This window comes from Ambystoma mexicanum, chromosome 1q (assembly GCF_040938575.1).
Source record: "Ambystoma mexicanum isolate Mex_15411 chromosome 1q, UKY_AmexF1_1, whole genome shotgun sequence".
Lineage (NCBI taxonomy): Eukaryota > Metazoa > Chordata > Amphibia > Caudata > Ambystomatidae > Ambystoma > Ambystoma mexicanum.
Window position 1 is genome coordinate 1,395,333,220 of NC_090922.1, and position 23,286 is coordinate 1,395,356,505.

General features: G+C 43.9%; 1 protein-coding gene across 2 annotated transcripts in view; it reads right to left on the reverse strand.

The window, feature by feature from the left end:
* MOB3C (MOB kinase activator 3C) overlaps positions 1–23,286 on the reverse strand; it is a 537,932-nt gene that overhangs the window by 98,002 nt on the left and 416,644 nt on the right. For both annotated transcript variants that reach the window (XM_069642262.1, XM_069642261.1), the window contains exon 3: positions 21,357–21,559. In XM_069642262.1, the coding sequence (XP_069498363.1) occupies positions 21,357–21,559 (203 nt within the window). The remainder of the gene's footprint in view (positions 1–21,356; positions 21,560–23,286) is intronic.

Sequence of the window (23,286 nt, forward strand, 5' to 3'; positions counted from 1 at the left end):
CTAATAGCGGCATGGTTACCTCCTACCTCGTAATTACCCCCACAGATATTAAACGGGCCCTGGGCTTCGCTGTTAACAAAGGCCCTGCAATTACTAACATAAAACATTTCACTGTTGTCACATGTATTCATAACCATACATTTTTAGGTAATTGAAATTGTGATGTGGGGTTAGCACTTGCATGCCAGGGGAATGATTTGAAGGGAAGTGGTGACATGAGACATCTCATTCTCACAGAAGTACTTAAGTGTGACGTTTCAGAAATGGGGGCGAGAGTTAGCTGCTTGTAACATTAAAGCTTCACCAGGATAGTCTAATTCCAATGTAGAAAGATGTTAGATGCCCCCACACATGTAGGTTTACCCCCTCACAGCCTATTCCAATGTGAAAAGAGGTCAGATGCCCCCACACAAGTAAGTGTGCAACCACCCATCACAGCCTCTGAAGTTAGCGCCTCTTCCAATATTTGAATTGTTAGTCCCCCCCCTGACATTTTAGCCTAGGTCACCTCTGATGGCATGAACCCACCCCTTAAAGAGGTGGCCCCCCACGGAGGCTACATTTAGGGGTGGGGCTGAACACAGACTCACATAAAACACTTTCACCCATGCATTCATCCACCAGTTATTCAACTACTCCTTACATGCATGCATACATAAAACCAAACACAGCATTGACACAACCATAAACACCAACATGCATGCATGCATTTATACACATACTAATTTAATTTAAATACACATATATACACATTTAATTTAAAATAAAAAAACACTTACCTCCATGCACACTTCAAAAGCATCCACGCAGCCGACACGTAGACATGCAGCCTGACAGGAGAGAACTTCTCTCCCATCGGTCAGCGTGTTCACGCTGAGCAACGTGAACACACTGACTGACAGGAGAGGAGTACTCTCTTATCATTCAGCTTGGCAGCTGAATAACGGGAGGCAGCAGAGCTGACTTCTGAGCCCTGCTGTCTCCCATTATTTTGCTGTTTGTTGCGGAGCCAAATGGCTTCGCAACAAACAGCCCTGGGTCAGTAGTGATGTACTTTCCTGATGATAGCCCAACTAGACTTGTAATTTAAAAATAGATTTCAGACAGATATTTAGGGCTTCAGTGTATTAGATAGCTTTCACGCCCCGGCAGGGAGGCGGACATGGATTTTAACAGCCTGCCAGCCCGAGCTAACGCGAGGGCCTTAGCTCCTGTTGCAGGCCGTTAAAGCTCATGTGTGTCCCCACCAGGGCATGAAAGCTATTTGTAGGGTTTTACCAGGGTTTGGATAATTTCCTTTTATTTCCGTCTGACGGGAGATCAGCTAAGCACGAGCCCATTTCATGTTGGAGAAAAAAAATGCAAAAAGAAATTGCCACCATCATTAAAATGGAAAAGGGAATAGGTTCTTTTCCGGATGTGGCGGCCATAGAAAACGTTTACAAAATGGCCACCGTCATCTGAAAAAGGACTTGGTCTGTTTCCTAGTTTAATGGTGGTGATACGGGCGGTGAAAGCACAATCGTGCCCGGCAATAGAAGATTGTGATTGGTCAATCTGTGTTTACTGGGTGCGAATTCAGAAAAAGCCACTCACAAAAGAACTGACTGCATCCCCCATTTCCCAAGATTGGAGCATTAAGGCCAATAAATGTCATCAACTCATTGAGTCCCATTGCGACTGATGATAAGTGACTGTACACAGTCATTTTCAGTTTTTCGTTGGAAGGTGGTGTCTGGGCCACATTGGTGGCCATAACAAAGTGGTAGGAGAGATTTGTACACTCACTGAAAGACTGAGCACTTTAGCTTGCTGTTACCTTCCTGTACTGCATTCGTAAGCAGTATTTGATGTTGTAAACTTACCTGGCGCTCTTCTCAGCACAACGCCAAAACATCAATTCCTCATTGTCTCCTTGTCAGAGCTGGGAGAAAGGAGCTGTGTGCTGCAAAGTTATTCCTCATTGCCTGACCCATCCCAAGGCTGATATTGATATATGACTGATGTGTGATATTTTGAAGAAGGGAAAGCTGTTCTTCTACCTCCTCCCCATACTCCATAACCCCCAATCTCCCCTTTCCCTGCATCTCCCCTAAAAATGCTTCAAAACATGCAGTGAAATCTCTCTTCACTAAACGCTGTGAAAGGGCTGCAGTGAGTTGTGGATGCGGTCTGGCACAACCTTGGACAGGAAGGTTGGCCTCAGCCTCTGAGTCTCAGTCTCCTCAGAAGAGACAAGGTAAGAAGGTTCATCAGAGCCTGGCGCTTCTTCACCCACACAGCAAAAGTGATGGCGACCAGAAAAAAATCTCCTTTTGGGTGAGAATTCTTAAGGAACACAAATACAAAATCTCAAATGGAGCTGATGTGAGGAAAGTTAAAACAAGATTGACAACTAATGCACTGGCATGGTGGCAACTGGATAGATATTCCTCCAAACACATTCGCAACAGGTGGCATGGTAAAGAACATATGCCACCAACAGTCACAGTTCTATTTGATGGTAGTCCTCCTTGCAGAAAGGAGCTCATCCTGTAAGATCCCTGACAAATCCCACTCCTTGCCCCTCATTCTCTTAACAGCCAAGCATGAAGGTTGAGGATAAGGAAGCTTGGGGGGGGGCGACCACAACATCCCAATTAGAGGAGCAGATCCACCTGAATTGTGAGGCTCTAGCGGGGACACAAGGCCATGTAAAGAGGTTCTGGCAATACCATGTTGAACAGTAGGAGGGAATGGTATGCTGTGGATAGGAAGGATGTGAAGAAGAGTGGGTATTGACAGAAATAAAGACAGAATTCCTGGGAAATTATCTGTGGGCCCCAACGATCTGAAGTGGTGTGGTGCTGGGCAAAGGCTGCAGGGCCTGCTTGTCGGGGGGAACCTGCCAGCGCAGTGGTCAAAGTAGGCAACATTCCAAAAGTGGTAACCTTTTAAGAAGAATGCCACAGGTTACTGGAGTGAAACCATGGGATTTAGCCACTGCTGTGAGGCTTTGAACTTCTTCTCCAGAGATCTATAGGCTTTGGACCCAAACAGCTTGACACTTTAAAAGGGCATGTGAAGGAGCTTGGGTAGAATATCCAGGGTGTGCCACATTGTCCTCATGATGGAGAATCGTTCTCACCATGTGTGGCCTGTCCACATGGTCTCGGGAGGATAGCTCAGGGGCAACGTGCTAGCCTTGGAAGCAAGACGACACGGAGCAACACAGGTTCGATCCCCGGTTCCATGCTTAGGAACCTCTGGGTCTTAAGCGTGTTATAAAACCAATCATATCACCTCTGGGATGCCACCTCCTTGCCATCCTTATACAACCTTCCTTCATCTGAGGTATGAGTACATTCTGTGAAGCCTCGTAGATGATACTCCACAAAGTGTGAGTGTATTTATCCATGGTACAGGCTGCTCTACCTGTCTAGAGGCAACGACAGGAAGGTAGACACCCTGACACGTGCAATGGTGGTCTGGACCACCAAGCTTTCTAGAGTTGCATGGATAGAAATAGGTGTTCATGGCAGCCACTCCCATGCATCGTGGCAAGGTTGCAGGTCAGCTGGAGACCAGCCAAGCCAGGCTTCAACAACAGCTGGGCTGAAAGTAGAGTATGCCTAAACGGACCTTGTTGCATGGTATACACTGTTTATATTGAATCATTTATATTGAAAACCTATATATCAAATCTTTTCTCTTGAAAACCTTTATAGTGAATGTATTTAGGGTGGGGTAAAGGGCTAAACATTTTTGTGAAATGGGCGGGATGAGTTTTTAGGGGAAATGCATTCACTATAAACTTTTTCAAGATAAAAGATTGGATATATGGGTATTTGTTATAAATTGCTAATTAAAAAGGGGGGTCCTGGGAGTCCCTCTGCCAGACATTAGTCTTGGTTACAAGAGACTTACCCAGAGTCTTTAGCTCACTATCTTTCACAGAGAAGAAATATCCCAAACATATCAGTCTTTGTCCTGCCACGTGTTTCGGTCTGGTTGAAATTGGTAGGGGAATCCAGACGTGGACCCCTTGCTCACTATTCTTAGAGAGGCACAGCTACACCCTACTGATGAGGTTCAACCAGACCGAAACACGTGTCTGGGGTTGCTGTTGGTACTCTTGTTCAGAGGAGAATTGCCTAGCATTTCGGTGCTGGACTGCCCCAGGGCAGGACAAAGACTGATATGTTTGGGATATTTCTTCTCTGTGAAAGATAGTGAGCTAAAGACTCTGGGTAAGTCCCTCCTAACCAGGACTAATGTCTGGCAGAAGGACTCCCAGGACCCCACTTGTTATCTGCATATTTCAAGTAACTTTGGGTCTAGCCCTAAATTACTAGGGGAATCCAGACGTGGACCCCTTGCTCACTATTCTTAGAGAGGCACAGCTACACCCTACTGATGAGGTTCAACCAGACCGAAACACGTGTCTGGGGTTGCTGTTGGTACTCTTGTTCAGAGGAGAATTGCCTAGCATTTCGTTGCTGGACTGCCCCAGGGCAGGACAAAGACTGATATGTTTGGGATATTTCTTCTCTGTGAAAGATAGTGAGCTAAAGACTCTGGGTAAGGCTCTTGTAACCAGGACTCATGTCTGGCAGAGAGTCTCCCAGGACCCCCCTTGTTATCTGCATATTTCAAGTAACTTTTGGTCTAGCCCTAAGTTACTAGGGGAATCCAGACGTGGACCCCTTGCTCACTATTCTTAGAGAGGCACAGCTACACCCTACTGATGAGGTTCAACCAGACCGAAACACGTGTCTGGGGTTGCTGTTGGTACTCTTGTTCAGAGGAGAATTGCCTAGCATTTCGTTGCTGGACTGCCCCAGGGCAGGACAAAGACTGATATGTTTGGGATATTTCTTCTCTGTGAAAGATAGTGAGCTAAAGACTCTGGGTAAGGCTCTTGTAACCAGGACTCATGTCTGGCAGAGAGTCTCCCAGGACCCCCCTTGTTATCTGCATATTTCAAGTAACTTTTGGTCTAGCCCTAAGTTACTAGGGGAATCCAGACGTGGACCCCTTGCTCACTATTCTTAGAGAGGCACAGCTACACCCTACTGATGAGGTTCAACCAGACCGAAACACGTGTCTGGGGTTGCTGTTGGTACTCTTGTTCAGAGGAGAATTGCCTAGCATTTCGGTGCTGGACTGCCCCAGGGCAGGACAAAGACTGATATGTTTGGGATATTTCTTCTCTGTGAAAGATAGTGAGCTAAAGACTCTGGGTAAGGCTCTTGTAACCAGGACTCATGTCTGGCAGAGAGTCTCCCAGGACCCCCCTTGTTATCTGCATATTTCAAGTAACTTTGGGTCTAGCCCTAAATTACTAGGGGAATCCAGACGTGGACCCCTTGCTCACTATTCTTAGAGAGGCACAGCTACACCCTACTGATGAGGTTCAACCAGACCGAAACACGTGTCTGGGGTTGCTGTTGGTACTCTTGTTCAGAGGAGAATTGCCTAGCATTTCGGTGCTGGACTGCCCCAGGGCAGGACAAAGACTGATATGTTTGGGATATTTCTTCTCTGTGAAAGATAGTGAGCTAAAGACTCTGGGTAAGGCTCTTGTAACCAGGACTCATGTCTGGCAGAGAGTCTCCCAGGACCCCCCTTGCTATCTGCATATTTCAAGTAACTTTGGGTCTAGCCCTAAATTACTAGGGGAATCCAGACGTGGACCCCTTGCTCACTATTCTTAGAGAGGCACAGCTACACCCTACTGATGAGGTTCAACCAGACCGAAACACGTGTCTGGGGTTGCTGTTGGTACTCTTGTTCAGAGGAGAATTGCCTAGCATTTCGGTGCTGGACTGCCCCAGGGCAGGACAAAGACTGATATGTTTGGGATATTTCTTCTCTGTGAAAGATAGTGAGCTAAAGACTCTGGGTAAGGCTCTTGTAACCAGGACTCATGTCTGGCAGAGAGTCTCCCAGGACCCCCCTTGTTATCTGCATATTTCAAGTAACTTTTGGTCTAGCCCTAAGTTACTAGGGGAATCCAGACGTGGACCCCTTGCTCACTATTCTTAGAGAGGCACAGCTACACCCTACTGATGAGGTTCAACCAGACCGAAACACGTGTCTGGGGTTGCTGTTGGTACTCTTGTTCAGAGGAGAATTGCCTAGCATTTCGGTGCTGGACTGCCCCAGGGCAGGACAAAGACTGATATGTTTGGGATATTTCTTCTCTGTGAAAGATAGTGAGCTAAAGACTCTGGGTAAGGCTCTTGTAACCAGGACTCATGTCTGGCAGAGAGTCTCCCAGGACCCCCCTTGTTATCTGCATATTTGTTATAAATGACCTCGATAATACTCAACCACAGGCTTCGAAAGGTTCAGATAACCGAGGACTGCCTAATGCCTTGCCAGTTTTCCCTCTACAGAAGTTCTGGGCCATATGGGATAGCGTCACCCCTGCAACAACCTTTTGTTCCATAATTGAAAAGACGTTTCTTCTGGAAGCCCCCGTGAAGTTCAGCGAGATGTCAGCACAGACAGGTGCCAGTACTGATGGCGTGGAAGCATGTGCTCGGGCAGCGAAGACTGGAGTCAGAACCAAACAGCACTGGAGGAGGGCAGTCTCCACACGCAGGGACATGAAAGAGCCAGTAGGCACCCTGGTATGGCCCAAAGAGGTGCCCCTTTCAGCTTCAAGAAGTGCCGTGGAGGGGAGGTGGGCCTAGTTCCACTACTTGTGCCAAAGTCAACCTGACATCACCCCACTGCTCCAGAGTAGAGGAGCTGGTGAGGAACCCTACCTTCATTGTAGATGGTGCATCTGCGGTGTCATGACAATTATGTTTCCCAAAGGAACAGCACAGAGAGTGCTGTTTTGAGGTGCTACTTCTTCTTCCCATCCTTGCACTGAGTCCTCTTGGATGAAGGCTCTGAAACGAGTTACTTCATGGAGGGTGCTTACCGCCTTTATGGAGGAGGACCGTTTTGCGACAAGCTCCCATAGTGCATTTGGGTGTATGGTCTGGCAAGAGCAGCATTCTGCCTTTTTTTTGCTCTTCCTAAAGGCAGTACAGTCACAGCTTGTGAGGGTCTGCCTCCAACAGTCGCTGCAGGGCTTGAAGCCTAAGGTCTTCGGAGACTAGGCATGATATGATATGCGGCTTCATTGTAACCCTTAATCAAGCCTTCGTAAGCACTGTTTTAGCCTCGATGCCTGCGGGCTGTAGAGCGCTCTACAAATACAAATAAATAAAAATAAAAATAATAGGTTTTTCATAACACGCTTAATATCCAGAGGTTTCTAAGCGCAGACCCGGGGAGCGCACGTTGTCCCTGAGCTAACCTGCAGAGACAATGGCCATTCCTGAATCAGCACACTTGGTGCTTCTGCGGTCAAGGGGCACTACTGGCTCCATAAATACGGCCCATGATGTCACAGCCTGAGTCGCGGCCGCCACCACAGGGAGCTGCACTGCGCCCTCTTATGGCTGGAATCTTTCCCGATGACAGCTGGCGCTGCAGAAGATACATCTAAAATGAGTACTCTGTGGGAGGACGGAAGCCATTATACAATAATTTTAGCTATTTAAAGCTGCCCGGTGTGTTTCCTGGGAACTAAAGTCATTAATATTCCATAAGAATTGCAGTACAACACAAACTTTGCTTTAAAGATTGCCATAGGTGATAAAAACGCAGTAAGAGGTTTTCTGTATATATTGATTTGGCCTACCCTTAGTGGGGCAAGAAGGGCCGACCTGCTACAGCTGGCAGTGCCCATTTATATAGAAGTGTGAGATGCCCTGTGCAGGACAGATGGACGCCTGGGCATGGCTCAGGTTCTGATGAACGGATGGCCTGGGCTGGAGGAGCTGGCATGGCTGCTGTCTTTTTTCTAGGCTGTGTTGGAGGCTTTTCGGTTCTGATGCACGTTCCTGACACCGACGGCTCCACCCTAACACTGCCTGTGAAGACTAGCAAGGCGAATGTGTAAGGGCCCACATAGTGTTGCAAGTCGCACGCCTCTGCCGTTTGACTCACAACGACTACTAGGCTTTGCACTCCAACAGGCTAGCAAAGGGTGTGTGCAACACCCTCGTGTGGTTTTAGTTTAGTTTATTTGCTTATATAGCATACCGAACCCAGAGGTTTCTGGGCGTTTTTGTTTGAGTATACACTTATTACAATGTTTTAATGTAAAACACCCCACAATCCGCCACCTATTTCATATACAATACAGTTCAGACTGTTACCTCATTACCACCTCCCCATATCCTATGCAGACAGTGGAGTAACTTGGATGAAAATGTTGGGGGGGACATGACATCTGAAAAAAAGGTGCCCCAGCCAAATGAATGGGGACAAAATGGTGTGCCATGAAAGTTGGGGGGGACAAAGACGCCCGTTCCCCCCTAAAATTACGCCCATGTATGCAGAGACAAAGGATTATGACAAAATCACTGTTGATAATGATTATTTTATTTGTATCACGCTCGTACACAAGTGTTTCAGAGCGCGACGAGGATAGGCAGGGGACCAGGGGAGAACACAACAATGATCTTACTAGGCCCAGTGACATTGAGAACGCGCAAGTGCCGGGGAAAGGGTTAAAGTCACTGTTTCACATTCAGGAGCATTCAGACGAGTGTTCATTTCTGTAAAGGAAAGTGTGCTTCATAGAATTAGTGCATCTGTATTTTGTATGTATCTTTGTATCTTGGTTTTGTTAAGCACACGCCCAGCTGCAGAGCAGCAGAGTGCTGTGCTTGGTTAGCATAAACCTCGTCAGGGGAATCCTCATCGTAAACTTGGCAAACCAAGAAACTCCTACAGTTTCTATAAATATTCCCTCAGGGAAATCAGTGCTGCCAAATACTTGTCATTTCAGAAGCAGAATTTCACAGTTATGCCATTAGCTTTGAGCAGCATTTCATTTTGCTGTGCTTAAAGGCCAACACAGCAATTGGTTTGACTAAACCTGAAATGAGGAGCAATGGGGGACCGTCGCAATATACAACTTGCGAGCACGAATTTCATGATTTCGAACCAAATACCATCCATTGATATAGGAAAGTAAATATTTTGACTAAAGACCGACTTCAATAACTGATCTACAACTTATTTTTCTTGGAAGATGTAACCGAATGCCATCTGTGAGGGTGTGCAAGCCTGAGTGTTTTTTTAATTTTATTTTGAAAACATAATGATGCTGCTAAATCTATCTCAGAAAGTGAGCTCTGCAAATTAAATCAGTCATCACCTTCATAAATGCTTTTCAATGTTGCGGTTTGCTAAAAAAAAAATCTTTATAGTGGATTTGTTCTCTTTGTTGGACTCTGTATACTGACATATCAGCAACTGCTATGTCATTTTCCAACATGACAGAGTAACATGGACATTCCTTGCAAATAGTCTGCTGAAACTATATTAATCTTTAGTAGCATTGGATTGGCGCCCATTCATGACTACTCCAGGAAGGTGCCCTCCAAAGGATTTGTTACAGACACGTATAGTACCAAAGTTATTACAAAACTCGCATTGTCCTTTTTCTGGACTAAGAACTGGAATCCCTTTGAAAGTAAACAAGCAGATTTCAACTGTATATAACTGTTCCTGCCCTATGCCTAGTGAAGTTTGATTAAGCAATACATATAAGCCATATCTGGGTTGATATGGTGGCCTACAGGAATATACAATTATACTGGCCAGAAACCCTTTCATGTAATTGTATTGTCTGTCTGATTTCTAGTGAAATGTCAGAGTTTTTGTGTACTACTGTCTGGGACTGAGTATCAACCAAAACAAACCATTTGGGCTCAGCCCAGGAATGTCCCTTTGTTCTATTTGGGAATAGAACAAAGAATAGAACTGGTCAGCTTCCCCAGAAAACCGGATATACCCCCAGGAGGCAAGGAGGATACCTGTGCATAGTCTTTTTGATTTAAGGCAGATGGAGGATAGGAAGGGTTAGAGCAGCCAAGGAGGGAATCTGCAGTCAGGCAAAGTGCCTCACTGTCTTGGAATTTCCTAAACCGCTTGCTAATCCTGTACCCGCTCCCCACTCCCTGCAGATAAAGCACTCTGGGATGGATATCACCGGGAAAAGACACGTCACCACATGCAGAATAGAAACCTTACAAAATGCTTGAAATGGACCAATCCACGTTGGCAAAATAAGTACATAAAGGTGTGAGAACCCCCTTAAATTGAATCAACTTTGAATATCAAAAGTAGATTATTTCAACTGGAATGGTATTGGGATATCATCTACCCAAAGCCCTCTGCCACAGAGGTGAAGATAAAGACTCCAAGAGGAGAACAAGACCCTCACCTCCGCCATCCCTGAGGGCCATTTGGTGTGACGTTTCACTATAATATGGCCTGTCTGCCTGCAGAGACACTGGTACCCTAAACTCTGCTTACTGGAAGAGGCAGCCCTGTGTGTGCTCTCTGGCAATCATTCATGCCCGGACGGGTGGAAGAAGGACTCTATCTTGGAGATTCTGTACTGAGTCTCATAGTAACCCAGGAACAAAGGAATAGCTCTGAACTCTGGATCCCACCCCAAATAGCTACAGACATTTGCCAACCTACTCATCGCCTACCTGTGCAAGTGCCTTTCCCACTTGTTGAGTCGCTCCACACGTTGGATCCAGTTAACCCTTTCACTAGCCTGATGCTGCATTGCCACCTCGGAAAGCTCCCAGACACCTGCATCGATGTTGCTGTAAGGTATCTGTAGTGGTTCTGTCCTCCTGGCCTGACTTGAAGGGCCCTAATGACATTTAATAACCCTCTCTTTACCTTTCTAAAAGACATGCACTTTGAACTTGAACATTGATGTAGAAACTATTACCTATCTAACGCTTTCTTCAGACCCAGAGAGCACTCCAAATTCTGCATATTATGTGTCTACCTTTACATTGGTGGGTTATTAATGGTTAATCCAAGTGTTGATTTTTTAATAGAACCTTGATTGAACATTGCTTTTATTTGGGTGTCAAAGTACTACAGCTTTTTTGGCTGCTTTCTTGCTGGTTCACAAAAGGTATGAAATGTATAAGCTAATTAACAAAAGAAGAAACAAAAGAAATAAGGAAGGAAAGCAGGAAAATAAAAAAGGAAAAGAAGGAAAGACAAAATGAAAATGTAGGAAAGAAAGAAGAAACCAAAGAAAATAAAAAAGGAATGATCAAAGAAAGCAAGGAAAGAATGAAAAAGAACAAAAGAAAGATGAAAGACAGACGGAAGAAAAGAGGAAGAAAGTATAAGGAAAGAAAGTAGGGGAAGGAAATAAAGAAGGAAGGACCAAAAGAAATAAAGAATGAAGGAACAAATGAAAAAAGGAACAAACAAAATAAGGAACACATGAAAAAAGGAATGCAAGAAAGAAGAAAGAAAGACAGAAAGAAATGAAAGAACGAAGGAAAAGAAAAGAGCAAAGAAAAATGAGAAAAGAAAGAAGTAATGCAAGAAGGAAAGAAAGAAAGAACAAATGAAACAAAGCAAGAAAGAAGGAGAAAGGAAACTGTTAAAGAATGGAAAACATTAACAATGATTAAAAAAAGAGGAGAATGGAAAAAGAGGAAATGCTACAACCGCTCGGGGCTCTGGGCTATGCCCGTTGTGCAATGATAAACTATTCCCACTACCCTAACACTAGCGTGGCATAAAACATGCACAAAATAGGAGTACCGTAAATGCATAATTAGCACTGCAAGAACAGGTGTTTTTTTCGTAATCTGGAATGGTGCTAAACCATAGTATGTGCAAAATAACACTGCTATCTGTACTGTTTATATAATCTGGCCCACAATATTTTGTGCAAAGCATCTAGTTCCCTCTAACATCAAAACAGCTGCGTTCTGCACAAGCGGTAGCCTCAGCACCAGCCCAAAGAAGAGCAGTTCATATGCTATTCATTGATTGCATAGTCAATGAAAGTATATTATTCTAAAGTGTTAAGCACCCGTTCCAAGGTCTGGAACCAGTGTAAATGGCCCAGTGCCCAAGTTAAAGGAAGCATGAGGTTTTAACAAGGGCCCCACAAATGTAACACCAGTTGCAGACCTTCGAACATGTGCTTAACATTATTAGCAGCCGTATTTCCAATTCGGAAACCCGGGGTGTTAAGAAAATTGTATTTTCATTCAATGAATGTTCATTGAATTAAAAGACTGTCTCAAGATGGCCGCCATTGATGTGGAAGGTGGGACACCATACGGAGCCCCTCTTCCATTTCCATGATGGTCACGGAGTGGAAGCAGCAGTGCAATGGCAGTGGCGGAGCGGGCCACTGCAGCCGAAGAAAAGAGCTGAATGGGGTGGGGAGAACAGGAAAAATAAAAGATAGGGGACGGTGGGGGAAGCAGAGTAGAGGTTCCATGGAACACAGGCTGAGATTAGCAGTTTAATCCCGTGAAAGGATGTGCCTTTAATCACCTTAACCCAAACAGGCCCCCACTTAAGAAGTGAGTACACATGGCTGTACATAAAGCAAGTTTATTGTACAATTCTCCTGGGAGCCGTTAGATGGTGTTGCAGGACCAAGCAAACCAAAGTCTCAACAAACCACATCAGTTCACATCTTTTATACAGTTTTGCAACACTTAAAACTGTTTTATCTTAATAGTTATCTTCAGGTCATAGTCATAACACAACTCTTCTTAGGATTCGTCTGTCATGACATCAGCACATGGTTAAACATTGGTATTGAAACATAATTAATTACTAGCAATAACTGGCCTAAACCGTTTAAACCCTAACTCATGATTTGCACCTGGCTCGCATAAATATTCCTCCTGATATGAGGAAGGCTGGGTGAATGACTTCTTTTTGAGTTAGTGATGCTATCTCATTCCTCAGGTCATCGTTCCATTGACACTTTCCAATCTACAAAACTCCCACATCATTGCACAATTGAAACTCCTGAATAGCTTTAGGCACTGGCTTACCCCGTGTTTTACTGCTGACCAAAATAAATGTCACACTCTTAGGCATCAGGAGATATATCTACTATCTACGATACTTATCAGACCATAAAAACCCATGGCTATTTTCTACAGCTGTACTGACCGCAAAAGTTGAAGATATTCTTTCACCTGCCTTCTAAACCCCTAGCAAAGACAGTTTTTAAAGTCAAAGTACATTTTGCAAAAAAGGGTCCCAAAGTACTGTGTTTTTGATTCATTTGTGAGTTTCACAAATTCCCCATGTATTTCTATTTTTGCATATGTATGTTTTTACATTTAGTGGGTTTAACGTTTTATATTTCTGCATGCATGCAAACTTATATGTATCAATTTCTAGACCAACAGGAACACTAAAGTAACATACCCCATACATAATTAACTACACTTTGATAACTATGAAATTGCAAAATGCTACCCAGTCCGCACAACATGAACCCCTCGTAATAACGGGGGCCTTTCCTGACCACCCCAACACCCGCAATCCAAGGAACCTGACTGGCTGCTCCTCCCGCCCGAGGTGTTAATAATTAGGAACATGCAACATATGTGTCCCATATATAGTGACTAATCAAAGGCTTTCTCCATTGCCTGGAATTAGTCTATGGAGACATCTAGGTAGAAATAAGGTACCTGCTTGGGAGTGCCTCGATAGGGTGGGGAGGCAGAGTTGGACTAGTAAACAGAGATTGCTACAATATGCTCTGTATTATTTCTAAATATCTTTAGAGGAGAAAATACAGAAGAGGCCTTCAGAAGGGGATGTTTTCAGTGGGGGGGGACTCTCATAATGAAAGGGAGTGGAACAGCCAAGCAGCACTGCAGTTATTTTTGCAGTTCAAATGTGCTGATGAAGGAACGCTGTGAAACTTGAATCGCCAGTCAGAGGAAGCAGAGAAGCTAAGGAACTAAAACAAGAAAAAAGTGTAAAGTAATTTTTTTTTTGCAAGGGTAAAAAAAAAGTATCTCGTACCCACCAAACCATATACGGGGGAAGTGGCACCGAGTACACTGGTGTTCCCAGGGCCACGCCCTCATCCCCCTGCCCGAAAGTCTCTAGACTTGCAATGGGATGTTTTTTAATGTTGCCCGCTGGACTCCCTCCAACCCCCTCGGAAAACAAAAAGTATATGCCCCTGCGCAGGGGGCGGGGCGGTATATTGAATAACGTTGGCCCCAATCAACCAACCACACAGGTAGAGGTAGGTGCAGTTAAGAAGTCTGAGCTAGAAGTTTATGTAGATGATGGAGTAGTCAGTCAGAATGATTTCAATCATACAGTCGTTTTTTGTGTTAGGTGATCTGCCACCTATTCAATCCAAATACATATTGGAACTTTTGTATGGTTGTGCATTTTCAATAAGAAACCGGTGTCTCCAGGACCAACGATTAACTTGATGAAGCCTCCTATTAGAGTAGATCAGTCCGACCTTAAATTCAGAACCAACTATATAAATTGGTTGAAATCTCAGGACAGTTAGCTCCATACCAGCGTACATATACATTTATCCTTTTGTCACTTATGTACGACTTCTCATATGTATCTATTTACTTGACCTTCCACTGCCCTGTACATACATCTATTTCTGCTCATTTATGCTACCTATGTTATTGCCTGTATATACCTATGCAACCTTGTAACTTAAGCTTCACATATTCTGTACTGTTGCGCCCTGTTGCCTCCGGGATAGGCGTGCATTATAAATGAATAAACAAACAAACAAACAAACAAACATCTGGGGTCTGCAGAGAAAGAAGGGGCAATGTTGCTCTTCAGCTCCTGATGTCGTTTGACTCTTGCATGCTGCATGGATAGACATCATTACAAGGATACTAGAGTCGAGTGCAGAGGCCCCCCTTTCTCCGCCTCACTTTTTACCATCCATTGCCTTAACTGGAGGAACTCTGCGAAGAAAGCCTGAACTCCTGATTCTTCCATTTCACATTTACTAAGATTTGCCAGCAGAAGCTCATAGCATTGGAATGCGATGGCCGGGTTGAGAAGTTCATACAAATCACAGGGGAGGGATAGCCGTCTCTACTAGTATGGAAACAGTAAACTAGGAAACAGAGCTTTAGAACAGGCACAAGGCCAGCCTCTCTGGCGCATTTTATTTTCTCCTTCAAAGTAATGAAATGTCCATGCTAATGGAAAGACCACGATTTGCACAGCCCGGAAGACTGACATCTCTTTCAGACTTCCTTTGTGAACCACCGTAGAGTGACATAGAAGTGGTGGGTTAAGACGAATCAGGGTTGATGAGGTCAGAGGGGGTTGGGTGAGATGCACTCCGTCCACCCGCGTGTACCATTAACTTGAGCCCTGTTTCTACACATAATAACCCTTCTGGATAAAAGATAATATACTTCTGGAGAAGTAGACTTTGGGCCTGATTCATGGAAGTGTTTTATAATGGCGCAATGCCATAGGAAAAACGTTTTGTGAATCAGGCCCTTTGTGTCTCAAAAGCTGCGACCCTGTCAACAGGACAAGTGACCAAGGCAATGTTAGCTTTCCTGGGGTCATGTGAACTGAGAACGCCACTCATCCTGGAGTCAGAAACCTAGTATTGGCTAGACTCTGCCCTTTCTCTCATTCCCACATTAGATCACTGAAGCTGTGAAAAGAAACAACCTTTAGTTGAGAATCTTTGGAAGAGTTCTCCACCTGAGCCGGACGGCTCACCGAATATAATTAGGTACTGTCCTCTTCTGCGTTGACTACTGTGATGCAGTGTAGAGACGGAGCTCCGAAGAAGAACAAAGAATAGAAAATCACATGCCTATACTGTGGGTGAATCTTCGAAAAACAGACAGCTCCTCCCAAGAAAAATCTCCACTTGCTCCCAGTAGAGAAGAACACATGATATGATAGGCTATTTATAACGCGCTTAATAGCCAGAGGTTTCTAAGTGCGGACCCGGGGATCAAACCTGTGTTGCTCCGTTTTGGCTTGCCTCCAAGGTGAGCACATTGCCCCTGAGCTATCAAGACTACATGCGAAAGCAAATTTCCTGCTAGACTCCAATCCACAGCCTATGGTTGAACTACATTCCAGTCTCAAGAAACGTGGTGGTAAATCAGTTGGGTCCAGAACCCCTCCCCCTTTTGAATAGATTGGGTTCTCAGATTGGGTCTTCACCTTGTCTCCACTCTAAATAAAGAACTGCTCGAGGCTAAAGATTATAACCAAACAGCAGCTATCAGCAAGCCGGTCAAGTGGCACAGCGAGTGGAATGCTCGCTTTGACATCCATGCAGAGCTTGCTAACGCAGGTTCGAATCACACCAGTGGGTAATAATAAGCAGCACTCAAGACACCTGAGGGTTTGTAGCGCTATATAAATGCTAAATTATTTATTTATTATTATCTCACTCGACCTGTTCCGGCGCAGAGGTTCCAGGTTCGATAGCACAACTAGTAGAGCGCTCGCTTTGACATCCGTGCAGAGCCTACTGACGCAGGTTCGAATCCCGGCAGGGCCAAACTCAGCCTTTCATCCTTCCGAGGTCGATAAATGAACACCACACACCGTGGGTAATGATAAGCAGTGCTCAGATACCTGAGGGTTCGTAGCGCTATATAAATGCCAAATTATTATTATTTAACCATTATTTAGCCCTTCCTGAACTCATCCACTTTCACAGTATTTAATTAACTTCTGTTCTTTTGATCACCAACTCCGTATAAGTTACTGCCGAGACTTTCAATGCTTCCTAAGGGCAATACAAGAGTTAATGTTGAAGTATATAATGAAGAATTAGCAGACTGGACGGGTGCTCCCGCCAATTAGGTCGATCCAGTCCCAGGCTGACTCTAACGATCCAAGCCCAGATTGCGAGAAGCCCACGACCTGTTTGTACCCGAAGCCCCGCCACCAGCAACCCCAGCCCCACTCGCCTGTTGACCCACTGTCTCGCGATCTCGCAGTTTGCTATCGCAGCTACCAGTGGGGTTTTCACTGTCCCTGGCATTCCTTCCATGGCAGCCACCCTGAGGGTAATTTTTATGTCTGAAGCAAAAGCAACAGGTCACACACTTGCTACAATCCATTTTTTTCAGATACAATCATTCCTCTCAGTTTCTGGCTTTGTTACCCTGGGTTGCCCCTAGTAATACTCACTGGCTTAATAGTCTGTCTTGAGTGGTAATGGCCTGGGGGAATGTGATTTAGGAACACGGGTACTCGGGCACTGGGCTATTACCACGCCGTACAATCAGTGGAACCGGTGATTATCGCTTCAATCAATACCATCTCTGAGGTCTATGGAAATACGGTATGCGTATGAAGTACAACGTGCCTAGTTTAATCATCTGATTGTTCATACATACCTCATGGCTAGTGAGGTGAGCTGGACATTTTTCCGAACTCATTTGCATAACTTGAGAGTTTTGTATTTTACATCGAGGAGTGTTTGCAGTTCACAATGTTTTAATGGTCAAGTCTCACAGATGGAACGAACAAATTACTCACATTCGATCATTTTCTTTTGGATGGATTTGTCCTTACTCCCACCGACTCCTATTCGTAGAAATCTCCTTCAGATGCAATTTAGGCTTTGAAAACTATTTTTAGCTATCAGGGGGTGCACTGAACCCCTGCATCAGCTCTGTGTCGATGGCGCCCTTGACTCCAATGTGACACAACTGGTGTTATATATGGAGCTGGCTTCTCTATGTGGCCTCAGTTCCACAAATCTTTCCTGAAGAACTATAGCACTGCAAGAGGTTATGGCAATCCTGTATGATGATTAAAGAGGGGGGTGATGAGGAATCTGTGGGAGGAAGGACTTATCCATCAGAAAGAAAATTACCGAAGGTAAGCAATTGGTTTTTCGAATGGATTTCCAGGAGCAATTTACAGACAACATACTCTTTCTTAATGTGGCAAGGTATTTTTTACATTTTTCTTTCTTTGTTTGGCATACAAGGCCCTCCAGATGTGTGTTGCTAAAGGGTACTTGCCCACTATTTTGCTCTTCAGAATAAGGCTTCTTATTTACTATCCCTACTGTTATGAAGATCTAATGAATTTAAAGCAAACATGATAAGTGTTATTACGTGGCTAGACTGGCCTTCATTGAAAGTAGGATAGTCTAATCAAATTATAACACTTACTATGTCTGCATTACCCTTGGTGCCAAGAATAAAATGCCATTTCATGGTAAGAAAGTATATAGAAACTGGCACCAATAATGTAGGCCAGTCTAGCCACTTAAAACTGGTGATGTTTGCTTTACATTTGATGCCCAGTAAAAGATGCAATGCCACAATTAGAATGTACTAGGTGGTAATGGCCCGGGGGACCGTGTTTAAGGAACATGGGTACGCAGGCACTGGGCCATTACCACCCAGTACAGTCAGTGGAACCGGTGATTATCGCTTCAATCAATACAATCTCTGAGGTCTATGGAAATACGGTATGTGTATGAAGTACAACATGCCTAGATTAATCATCTGACTGGTCATACCTCATTGCTAGTGAGGTGAGCTGCACATTTTTCCGATCTCATTTGCATAACTTGAGAGTTTTGTATTTTACATCGAGGAGTGTTTGCAATTCACAAATGTTTTAATCGTCAAGTCTCACAGATGGAAAGAACAAATTACTCACATTCGATAATTTTCTTTTGGATGGATTTGTCCTTACTTCCACTGACTCCTATTCATAGAAATCTCCTTCAGATGCAATTTAGGCTTTGAAAACTATTTTCAGCCACTAGGGGGTGCACTGAACCCCTGCATCAGCTCTGTGTCAATGGCGCCCTTGACTTCCGATGTGACCAAACTGGCATTATATATGGAGCCATTTCTCTATGTGGCCTTAGTTCCACAAATCTTTACTGAAGAACTATAGAACTGCAGGAGGTTATGGCAATCCTGTATGACGATTAAAGGGGGGGAGGGGTGACGAGGAATCTGTGGGAGGAAGGACTTATCCATCAGAAAGAACATTACCAAAGGTAAGCAATTGGTTTTTCGAATGGATTTCCAGAAGCAATTTACAGACAACATACTCTTTCTTAATATGGCATGGCATTTTTTTACTTTTTTCTTCCTTTGATGGGCGTACACGGCCCTCCAGATGTGTACCGCTAAAGGGTACTTGCCCACTATTTTGGTCTTCAGAATAAGGCTTCTTCTTTACTATCCCTACGGTTATGAAGATCTAATGCATTTAAAGCAAACATGATAAGTGTTATTACGTGGCTAGACTGGCCTCATTGAAAATGGGATAGTCTAGTCACATTATAACACTTACCAAGTCTCCATTACCCTTGGTGCCAAATCATAAATGCCATGTCATGGTAAGAAAGTATATAGAAACTGGCACCAATAATGTAGGCCAGTCTAGCCACTTAACACTGATCATGTTTGCTTTACACTTGATGCCCAGTAAAAGATGCAATGCCACAATTAAAATGTACATGCAGACTGGCACTACTTACAGCTACCTTCAACAAAATAATATTACAATTTAAAGACATACCTCTGTCATGTATCGGTTTTGTCACTGAGCCTTTAATAAAAGTGATTTTGGCTTAAATAATAGCTAACTGGTGGTATATTAATATAATTAACATTATATGAAAACTTCTTACAATTCCTAAACTCCACCATTTTCATGGAGTATAACTTTCACCAATCTCGGGAGGCCACAGAATCCTTTTGACACCTTTGATCCCATTGATCACCCTACCTTACTTTTCTCTATGTTAGAACTTAGCATCTCAAGCTCTCCGCTTCCATGGTTGAAATCTCATCTTTCTGCTTGCTCCATTTTGGTCACTTGCGGAAACTCATTATCTATGTCTGTATCTTTTCCCTGTGCCATCCCCAGGGTTTAGTGCTATGTCCTCACATTTTTTTCTTTTTATGCTCCCCCCTTTGGCTGATCTCATTTCTTCCTCTGACCTTCATCCCACTTCTGTGCAGGCGGTTCTTAGAGTGGCCTCTTATTTGCCTCTTCCACTCCAGAACTTCTGAAGAATCTCTTATTTTGTCTTTCTGACATTGAAGCTTGGCTGATCTTGGAATTCGTATGGCTTAAGCTCTCAAAGCACAAGGTTCATGCTACTGCTGATATAGGACAAATAAGAGCTACATCAGTTTAACATGCTTCCACATTACTCTTTTGTGAAGCAGCTCAGTGGGTCTATGGACCTGCTGCAACTGAATGCGTCATCGTTCATCCTTCTGAAGTCAAAGAAATGATTACCACTGAGTTAGGTAATGGCTTGTTTCAAGAATTAATTTCATTAGTGTGATGTGCGCCCTATTAATATATGTCATACAGATAGTTGTTCCCAATGAGAATATTAGGCACAATAATTTATGAACTGTCAAATAAACACAGGAATGTGTTACTTGAGACAATCAATATTCTTCGAATTCTGATCTTATGATAATACACATCAGGCATTTTTTATTCTGTTGATCATTATCCGATTTTTAATTCAATAGTGCATATTTTGCACTTTTGAGTTACCATTCATGAAGAACACAGATGCAATTTAGAGCTGACACAACTATAATAAGATACCTCCTAACATTACAAAACTAAGAAAACAAGGTGAAAATGTGTCAGTCATAAAGTACCAAAAATGACAAGTATCAATTTGGGAAACACATGGTAGGCACATTTAGTTACAAAAGTTTCAAATATCCAAAAATGGTAATAAACAATCAAATGAAAACATGTAATTAGGATATAAAGTCATTTGCTAACAGCAAGTCCCCTTCGAGTTAAAGGACTGAATAGCCATCTAGTTTCTTGTAAGTAGTGATCTCTGAGGTACACGTGGCCACTCCCCTGCCCGATGACATCATGGTTTCGGTCATCTGGACCCTGCCCTCTTTGTTCCTAGAGCAACGTTTGTACTAGAGTATATCAAAGGACCTAAATAAAAGGCATGCAGTTGATGTGGGAATCAATTAAATACTCTTTCCATTGTGTTTATCCAGTCTCATTCCCATTCTGTGTTTCTCTTCTTGTACTTGGCCGCCTGTTACATACTTGCCAACGTGACCCATTCCAATCTGTAGGTGCTTATGCAGTCCTGGCTTTTTTCTTTGCATTCTGTTATTTGCTGCTCCACTTTTCCCATTATAAAACTCGGACCACAAGTCCCAGAATTGAAATAAATAAAAGGACTGGATAAACACCTACAGATTGGAATGGGTCATGTTGGCAAGTATGCTGTTTGGCTGTGTTTTCTCTTCACTTCTCCCTCCTCCCTCCTCCCTCTTAACTAATACTCTGTTCCTCTTGCCCCAGAGTCTTCACTCTAAGTGGGTTCAACATTCACTTGCATCCAAACAAGGCTCGATAAAACCATTATGGCATTGATACACTCAGTGCTAAAGACACTTAAGGAAACATAACAATACGAGCCCACCCATTGGACCCAAGCCTGGAGCTCCACCCTTGCTTACCAGAGGCTCCAGCTCCCGGTGGTCGATGAGGCTGAACTCTGTGATGAAGTAATAAAAGTGCTTGTAGCAGGTGTTCACATGCGCCTCTGCGCCCACGTTGATGACGCCATCGAAATGATGGATGTAAACATGGACAAAGACCCGGAACAATCTAGTGAGGATTTTTGTGCACACCTGCTGGAAGTTCTTGGGAAATGGGATCCCTGGAAGAAGAGAAAATACACAAAAAACAAAAGCAGTCCCGTTACTCACTAGCTACAGTTTTGTTAGATTTGCACAAACACAGGAGGCTAGCATGGCAGGCAAGAGTAGATTATGCAAATTAGCACCTGGGACGGGACGTCATGTGGCCTCCCAGCTAATGATTGTTGTTGGAATGACAGCTTTATCCCATGGTATTGCCTGTGTTTCGAACCCCAGTGCAGCGGGAGGCAGCAATTTTGCCTACTATGGAAAAGGCCCACTATTTCCGGCTCCCCTAACCCCCATAAACACACACCCCTGTCGAATCCTCCACCCCATCACCAACCCCTCACTTACTTGCAGCTGCAGTGACATTTTCCCACCTTCTGTCCCCATTTCCCCTCAGCGTCAATGGTCATCATGGAAAGGGAGAAGGGACTATGTTAAGTTCCATTCTCCCCTGTCCATGGTGGCCATCTTGTTTGTAGTTGTGAAACAGCATGCAGGTCCTTTCTCAAATAAAAAAAACGAAAGCTAGTCAGGCTGCTAATAGCTATAACCTTTCGATGAGTGGGCATTACTGGTTTTTGTCATGGCCCGCCGCATTACCAACCAGAACTTCACTGGACTAGTACATTGCAACCTACTTTTTTGAACATCCAAATATGGACATAATCTTGTTTGATTTGAAGATAAGAGATGGATAGGTCTTTGTTAAATCTTCTTTTCTTGGGGGATCTATCATTATATATGTTGCTGAAAGAGGTTGCTTTCCAGTTCTTGACATTTTTTGGTGTGAAACCTGTATGGGTCCTGAGTGGTCAAGACTGAGTACTAGCTACTACAGATGATGTGGACTAACTAACCATAAATGTTGTAATTTCAAATTTTTACATTTTATTCAGGCTACATATTGAGTGAAGATTAAATGCAATACCAGTCCAGGATTATACTGGAATGCGGGGAAAGGTCAGCCTTTGTCAACAATCAAACTAGGGGAATCCAGATGTGGACCCCTTGCTCACTATTCTTAGAGAGGCACAGCTCCACCCTACTGATGAGGTCCAACCAGACCGAAGCATGTGTCTGGGTTGCTGTCAGTACTCTTGTTCAGAGGAGAATTGCTGGGTATTTCGGTGCTGGACTGCCCCAGGGCAGGACAAAGACTGATATGTTATGGATATTTCTTCTATGTGAAAGAGATAGTGAGCTAAACAATCTGGGAATGACTCTCAAAATCCGGATCTATTGGCTGGCAGAGGGACTCCCAGAACCCACTTGTTTTTGCTAACTATCAAGTAACTTTGGGTGTCACTCTAAGTTACTTGGGTAATCCAAATGTGGACCCCTTGCTCACTGCACTCAGAGAGGCACATCTCCACCCTACTGATGAGGCCCAACAAGGTCAAAACACATTTTTAAAAAAGCAGATGTTGCAGCCAATATCGGCTTGAGTTCCTATCTAGAGCGAAGCCTTTGTGCCTCTCTGGTTCCTTTCTCAGACGACCAAGGGTCTGCACCAGGGGTGCCTGTATTGTGGCTGCAGCAATATATGTACTATTCCAAAAAATAAAATTGGTACCCTTTAGTGCGCTCCTTGGGAAGAATTACTCAATCACTTGGTTATGCTAATTCCAATTTGTTTATTCAGTATAGGTTCTGGATACTCAATGCACTTCAAGTTTCAATCAATAAACTTTGTCTCCCAGATTGTCTCCCAACACGTGTTTCCCCATGACTTTAGCCA